General features: G+C 37.1%; 1 protein-coding gene across 1 annotated transcript; it reads right to left on the bottom strand.

Annotated features, from left to right (window-relative positions):
• Positions 1 to 769: 769 nt before the first annotated feature.
• LOC104902871 (ruBisCO large subunit-binding protein subunit alpha) lies at positions 770 to 5955 on the bottom strand. Its single transcript, XM_010690793.4, has 8 exons — positions 5747 to 5955; positions 5038 to 5218; positions 4527 to 4648; positions 4199 to 4406; positions 3961 to 4106; positions 3552 to 3858; positions 2098 to 2549; positions 770 to 1308 (listed from the first exon to the last, which is right to left on the bottom strand). Exons 1-8 carry the CDS (start codon positions 5798 to 5800, stop codon positions 1018 to 1020), a joined length of 1761 nt encoding a protein of 586 aa, XP_010689095.2. The 5' UTR covers positions 5801 to 5955; the 3' UTR covers positions 770 to 1017.
• Positions 5956 to 8548: the final 2593 nt, after the last annotated feature.

Below are 8548 nucleotides of genomic sequence, written 5' to 3'. Positions count from 1 at the left end.
GCTCGCATGATAGGCTAAGAGGGAAGAGATAATGCAAAAAGCCTCCTCTGAACCATATCAACGGCTACCCAACCTTGGCACAAGCACACACTTCCACAACAAACTCCTCTCCACTAGAGATCCCTTTTACCACAAAAAGCAACAAGGCTAAACTATGAAATTTATCAAAAGAAAGAATTGCAAATCATTATTGAAATAATACCCCTCGAGAATTCCAATCAAATTAGGCTCGAATTAGCGTTGAGAACCGAAAACAAGAAAGACCTGAATAATTGAAGACTTCATGAACTTTCAAGAGATTGATTATGGATCTAGATGAGAGTGAAAGCTTTGATTAATTGCACTCACTTCTCCGTTGTCAAAAAAAAAAAAAAAAAAAAAAAAAAAAAAAAAAAAAAAGAATTCACGCCAGCAACAAGCCTTTTTGCTCTTTTTGCCAAATAACCAGATATTCGCAACGTTTATTATACCCCTTGGTTGAAATGTCTATCAAAAGGCAAACTTTACTATGCAGAAGCTTAAGTTACATACACATTAGTAGTTTTCTAGCAGATCGCTGTACATGCAGCGGAACTCAACTCGGTAGGCTCTGTTGTTTAGCTTGACTTTCCAGACCCCTCATAAGGAAAACTGGTTCTCTAGCAAGCCATGAGTAGCTGAACTAAAATTGAAAGATTTCGCTGTTTGGCATAAGTGGCTGAGTAAGAAGACTGCCCTTGGGAGAGAATACATCACTTAGGCAGGAAAGCACAGGAACTAAGATAAAACATAGAGTAATCCGTGCTAATACGTTTTCATTTGAGAGATGCTTTCATTATCAATCACTATATTCACTACTAATAGTGAGACACTGTCGAGACACATCACTAATTGTGAGACACTCTTTCGTAATCAAATGACTAATTGCCCTTTCGATCAATGATTCTCCTCAATACAAAACTTTGATACAATTCACTACCAAAACAATCCATGCGATTATTGAAGCCTACCTTTCATAATCTACAAACTGCACTAAACTTAAATGGTTAAACCTGGTTCACGTGCAGCAGCAGCAGCAGCTTTAGACTTTGGTTTCTCCACGACGATAGCCTGAGTAGTTAAGACCATTCCTGCAACAGAGGCAGCATTCTGTAGAGCACATCTGGTCACCTTAGCTGGGTCGATTACTCCAGACTCCACCAAGTTCTCATACTTGTCTGTCATTGCATTGTAACCAATCTCCCACTCTCTTGCCATCACTTTCTCTACAACCACCTCACCTTCAACCCCAGCATTGTAGGCAATCAAAGACGCTGGTGATACAAGTGCCTAGCAACAAGCCGATGCACAAGATGGTCAGAAGGTCAAAAACAATATAGCAATCCTACCACTCAGCAAAAGTAAAAAGAAGAACATAATACACTAGGGATTGTTAGATTCGTCTCGATGCATACTATCAAATTATATCTTTTTTATATGTGCACAACTAAAAATACTAATGATTAAAGAAGTGCGTTGGGTTACGTAAAAAAGCAAACGTTTTATTTAAAACAGAACACATGAAGTATAACATTTGTATGAACGACATGGCATATAGGCAATTCCTACTTTCCTAGCCACAACTTTGGTCATAGGGTCATGTGCGGGTTCTGCGTTAACTTTGGATTGTGCCAAAAAAATATCAGAAATAATATAAACCTTAAAGAACCATACTGAGTCAAATCGGGTTGAATTTGGGTTGTTCGAGTTCGGTTCAAGCCGAACTCGGGTTTATCTCAGTAACTTTGGGTCGGGTTTGGGTCCAGTCACATGCACTTTTTCAATCAACCACTGTGTCTCATTTTTTTTGAAATATCTCAAGGTGCAAAGTTTTATTTCACCTGATATTTGCTTATCAACATTTAATTTGGGCCGTTATCGGCGTTTGTCTTAAATTCCACACTGAATTATCTCTGGAATAGATTCAAACTTATTTCAGCTTTCTAATTTTTACAAGTTGAAATCTAATCTTATGGCAACTATTTGAACTACTTGGTGAAAAAACCTTTTCCCAGTATATAACTTTCTAGTAAAAACAAGGCCTTAGTATGGCAAAGAAGTTCAGACAAAATAGATTACCTTCTGCACAATGTCAGCACCCAAACGTTCATCAGCATCCTCAAGCTTTTCCTTGATCGAAGGTACAAAAGTTGAGAGATGAACAAGAGCAGCACCACCACCAGGGACAATGCCTTCCTCTATGGCAGCAAAAGTAGCATTCTTTGCATCCTCAATCCGCAATTTACGGTCCTCGAGCTCTGTCTCTGTGGCTGCACCAACCTTAATAACAGCAACACCTCCAGACAGTTTTGCGATTCTCTCAGCAAGCTTCTCAGAATCATAAACAGAATCAGTCTCAAACAACTCTTTCTTGAGTTGTGCAATTCTAGCCTGAAGCTCATCTTTAGACGCGGCATCGGCAATGAGCGTCGTGGAATCTTTGGAAATTGTCACCTTCCTTGCCAAACCAAGTTGCTCGACAGATGTACTCTCAACTAACAATCCCAGATCATTTGCCTGGAATTCCGCACCTGATTAACACAAGTCAATTAAACTGATTAATAAGTTAACAATCATGATAAGACAACCAAATGCTCAAAACTCTATTATAGAGGTCATGACAAACTATATTATCTGCTATTTGTCCATTTAAACTGCATTGTACCTCAGCACAAAGCTAGATGAGTCTCCGATAGAGTGAAACTCTTCCATAAGATATCAAAAGAAGATGCAGCATTTTTACTATGGTTTCATAATAACATAAGAACCACTTTTCACAAATATGTCTTCCACTTCAACATATGTATAGCAAGGGAAAATTTGACATCAGATTAAGGGTACAGTATAACCCATGGCATTAAGTAATTGCTTATCTGGGAAAACATAGATGGACTTGGCAAGTATCCAACTCTAAACCATCCAGGGGAAAAAAACGCGGTCGCGGTTGCATTCGCGGGAATGGTCACGTTGTCGCGGGAACGGCTTGTAACGAGCAAATAGAACATTTCGGGGCCGACGCGGCGTATATTTTTTTTAAAAGTTCACATAAATATGTTTCAACTTTATTTGCATTTTTTAGTTTATGAAGCATTATTACAACATAATATAATCAAATCTAATAGAATATCATGTTTCATCAACTATATAATTAAATCATAGAAAGAATTTGGCTAATGTTTGAAAAAAAAACGGATGTAACGGGGATAAAAACGTTCTAACGCGGCGAGTTCGCGTTACGAAACGGACAACGCAGCGAGAAGTATGTGAATTTTATTATGGCGTTCCGTAACGGGATTTCGCAGAACGGCAAATCCAAAATCCGTTACACAACGGCCGTTCTATGACGGAACGGGAGAGTTTTAATTCCCTGAAACCATCACCTAGCCCAATAAAAAATTAAAAGTAAAACAATAGCTATATTGTCTTATCAACCCATCGAATAGCTCAATACTTGATTTTGTGCATCTATACCAGTATCACGCAAAATTGCAAATCAACAGTCTAGCTATATTGCTTAAAACACAATTTTGTACCTGTCAAGATAGCAATATCTTGAAGCATAGCCTTTCTTCTTTCACCAAAACCTGGAGCCTTGATGGCAGCGACATTTATAATACCCCTCAGTTTGTTTACAACAAGAGTGGCCAACGCTTCTCCAGTGACATCCTCAGCAATAATAAGCAAAGGTGCTCTCATTTGTGTGGTCTTTTCCAATAATGGTATAATGTCCTTTATCGCAGTAATCTTCTGGTCAGTTACCAATACTCTTGCATTTTCAAATTCGACAACGGATTTTTCAGGATTGGTAACAAATTGTGGAGATATGTAACCTCTATCAATCTGCAAGACAGAAAAAAAAAGCCCGCTTACATGGAAATATACCATAAGGAAACCATAAGGAAATATTGGAATTGCTTGAAAGGTTGTCTAAAAGCCACGAACCTCCATCCCTTCTTCAACCTCAACAGTTGTCTCAAAGGAAGACGATGACTCGATGGATAAAACACCATCTGGACCGACTTTGTCAATTGCATCAGCAATCATGGTGCCGATTAATTCATCATTGCCAGCAGAAATTGTAGCAATGGCTACATCACAATACCAGATAGGTCAAAATGCTGTTGGTATCTACTACAAGTTTAAGGTAATATAGCATATTTATTGAAGTATCCATCAGTACCTTTGATGTCCTCACGGCCATTGACCGGCCTGGCTTTCTTTTCAAGTTCCTCTATCAATCCTAGAATTGTTTTATCAATTCCTCTTTTCAAAGACACAGGGTTAGCACCAGAAGTAACGCTCAGCAAACCTTGTCTGATAATCTCACGTGCAAGAACTGAAGCAGTTGTTGTTCCATCTCCAGCAGAGTCATTTGTTTTACTAGCAACCTATAATAACCACCAACACAATCAAATCACATTTCAAAACCTATTGATGATGATAACTAAATTAGTTTCTTATTGATTTACAGCATGTATTGTGCCTAATTATAGGTAAAGCACTCATACCTCCCTAATCAAAGCAGCACCAGCATTCTCCATAGGATCGGCAAGCTCAATTGCTCGAGCAATAGTAACTCCATCATTGACTACCTTTGGGCTTCCGAATTCATCCAAGACAACATTTCTCCCTGCAAAAAGAACAATTAATCAGATCCAGGGGAATTATTATGCCACTATGAAGTATTAGAAATAGCAAACCAGAAACATAACAAATAGCAGTTTGTTGTCAGCTATTAGGCAAGGTTAACTTCCTTCAGAGAGCCTAGATGACAACAATGCCAAAGAAGAACAGAACTATCAAAACACTTCAACCAAACTAGATAAATTGTTCTCTCTACACATCTCCAGTCAAGAAATCCAAAATAGAGACAAGTCAAGCATTAAACAGGAATCTAGTATATCCCAAAATGATAAACATCTTAATCAAAGGTTTAATCAACTACTCAAAAGCATTCCAAGCTAAGTTGAATCATGTATTCCAAGCTACAAAGTCAATGTTTACAAACAACAAAGCTACCTCTGGGACCAAGAGTAAGTCCAACGGCATCAGCAAGTTTATCAATGCCAGCCTGAAGTGCTGCCCTGGAATTCTGGTCAAAGGCAATATCCTTTGCATTGGCTCTAACAACAAACCGCCTGCTCGATGGCTTATAGTGCACCTTCTGCGCTCGTTGAGGAATTGCATTTCTCAAGCTTCCCTAAAGACACAGCAGCAACATAATCAGCTACATAATGAGAGAACAATACACAAAACAACCAAACATAAACATAAATCACACAATATTTTCATCTTTCTCACTCGAAGATTTGAATTCACAAATCTGAACAAAGTGACAGCAAAAACATCAGATAGAAGCCATGAAGAAACAAAACAAAAACAACCCAACTCATCCATCTGCAAGTTATGTCTTCTCCCATTGCATAAAGCTACAATTACATCAGAATTCCACCCAAAGAATTTATCATATATGAACTTGAAATAGATAACTAGGCCAATCAATTTGAACCAAATTTCCACTTCCACACTGAATACAGAAAAACTGAAAAGCCCAAAGAATTAAACTTGAAATAAGGAAGTGATAATGCAAGCAGCAAAAACAACAAATTATAATGACAACAAACAAATGAATAATAAATACAAAATTACACGAATGTTTAACTTAGAAAAAAGAAGAGAACAGTAGAAAAAAATAAAGAAAGGAGAAAAAGATGAACAAAGATTTTACCTTTCTAGGTGAAGGAAGAATGGAAGTGGTAGAAATAGCATTGGCTGAAGCCATGGTTTTGCAGATTGTGAAAGAAGGGAGAGGAGAGAGAAAGAATAGGTTTGAGAAAGTTGGTTGAGATGGTGCTGAGGATAAGGGGAGAAGGCGGAGATATGAAGAGTTATGTTTTGAAGTAGATTAGGGCTTTAGGGAGAAAGACACACTTGACACTACTAGTCAGTACTTGTAGTCACTAAACTAGAGAGAGTGGAACAGGTTCGAGAACTTTCTACCACTTCGAGAACCGTTGAGAGGATATTTTTTCAGTAAAAATAAAAATTAACTTATTAATTTTTCTAAAAAAAAGTTATTAATTAAAAAAAATTAAGTTATTATCTATGAGTGACTGGGTAAGCCCCGAACAAATGAGTGAAAACTCGCATTGAAGCGAGTGACGGGCAGGTAGAGCTGGCCATGGGCCGTGCTGGGCCTGAACGTGGGCCAGGCACGCGGGCTTGGGGTTACTACGGGCCGGGCCAGGCCCGCGGCCCATCAATCTCGGGTCGTGCCGTGCCGGGCTGAAAATATGGGAAGCTTGTCCATGGCACGACACGACCCACGTGCCTGGCGGGCCGGGCTCGTGCTCACCGCGGGCCTTGTGCATCATATCTTTGGGCAATTTATATGTGTCATATTTGCTATTGCTATGTTGTCTACTTGTCTAGCATTGTTGTTGAATGTTGATTTAAAGTTGATGAATATTTTCAGCTTTTTATGTTTAGAGCTCTCTACTAGTACCACTTTGGCACTTTGTCTCTCTCTCTCTTTCTCTTTTTAGACCTCTACTTTTTACTTTTTCAATTTTTCTCATGTAAGATAAGGAGTAATAAATAATGTATACTTACCCGTTACCAATTTCATGTTTTCTAACATTGTATATTTCATATTTGTATTTATAAGTTTATTTTTTATTTTTTATATTTGTATTTATAAGTTAATTATAGTGAAAAACAAAAAGTAAAAAGTAAAGGAAATTTATTTACGGTAACATTGTAACTTGAAAAATGCCTCAAAATTATTATTAAACTCTTGATAATATTAAAAAGGAACAAAATAACTAGATTCTTAAAAACTAAAGACATTACAAACAATAAGAAAGTTACATTGCATTGATTGAGAACTATTATCATCACTCATCATCATCTATTTCTTGTTCAAGATCGTCGGCTAATTGAATTGATTAAGAACTATTAGATCCAGAAGCCGACGTGCCTTCATCATTATCGTTTTGAACATACGACTTATCTTGAGATCAATCTTCAGCATCTAACCAATCTTTGAAAGAGGCACACATTTCAAGAGTTTCGGGTTTAAAACTTGATCTTCTATCATCTAGCACTCTTCCTGATGCGCTAAAAGCTCGTTCGAATGCAACTGATGAGACTTGGATAGCAAAAATATCACGCGCCATCGCCGCCAAAATTGGATGCTTTGTGCTTTGTCCTTTCCACCACTACAGTAGGTCAAGTCCAAACTTTTCTTCATCATCCATACCTTTCATAAAATCATAGCTTAGATACATTTGTAATTCAGAAACATCACTTTGAGTTCTCCGGGATGATTCAGTACCAGAAAATTTAGACATCATATTAGCAGCTTGTGCAAGTAAACCTTTTGACCGTTTACTTACGCTCTTGGATGATTGAGAAGGAGCAAATCGAGTAATTGTTCCATATTTATTTTCATAAATTCTAAATAGTTCGAAAAATCGAGTGGTCACATTAGTTTTAAAAGATCCAACATCACTTTCAAGTAGCATGCATTGAAAATAAATATCAAGTAACAAGAAAGTACCATCATATTTTTGCCTTGGATCTAAGATAGAAGCAAAAACATAAATAATAGGAAGCTCCGTATAATATTTGCGCCATTTCACCTCCATTGCGGGAAGATAGTCATCATAAGTTTCTTCGCCACGATGCTCATAAAAAAGTTGAGTAAGTAAACATGCATTACTAAGAAAAGATTGAGAACATGGATTATAAACAGAAGAAAAGCAATGGGTCATGCTATATATAACAATTGTAAGAAGTTCATATACTTTTCCCAATTGTTCCAATCATTTTCTAATAAAGCCATTTGTGGAAATTTTTGATTGAAGAAAATCGTTATTGGAATTTTATACTCGATTGCCTTACTCAACATGTCATAAGTGGAGTTCCACCTAGTCGGACAATCGACTTTGAGTTTTACCACCTTTATCTTTTGCTGACGAAGAAATGCTTTCCACTCTTGTAGTCTCATAGAAGAACTGTTAATAGAAAGAATTGCAGTTCTAATTTTCTCATAAAAGGGACCAATAGCAGTAGTTCCATCTCTCACACATAAATTTAAAACATGACAAATGCATCTAATGTGAAGTGCTTCTCCATCTAAAATTAAATCAGGTAATTGTTGTTTGACCAGGTTTGCACTATATGTCATAGATGTTGCATTATCAAAAGTCATGGACATAATTCTAGTCCTTGATACATATTGATTTAGTATTCAAGAGCATTCAAAGAAAGAAACAAGAACAAAGAAAACAAGAACAATTCGATTGTATCTAACCGGTTCAATTTGATTGAACAACCACCACTTTCACAACCCAATTACCACCAAACTAAGATCAAGTTATAACAATAAGCTTCTAACTTGCATCTACTTTGAGTTTCATTCACTAAATCAACGTTTAAGTGAAAGAATTAAGCAAAGATTTAACAAAGGCCAAAACTGACCGGAACAAGCAATAAGCACACAGCTTAATGTTTTGAGTATAACTCT

This window comes from Beta vulgaris, chromosome 9, assembly GCF_026745355.1.
Source record: "Beta vulgaris subsp. vulgaris cultivar EL10 chromosome 9, EL10.2, whole genome shotgun sequence".
NCBI lineage: Eukaryota > Viridiplantae > Streptophyta > Magnoliopsida > Caryophyllales > Amaranthaceae > Beta > Beta vulgaris.
Note: the sequence above shows the minus strand (reverse complement) of the source record. Positions and strands in the feature narration are given on the sequence as shown.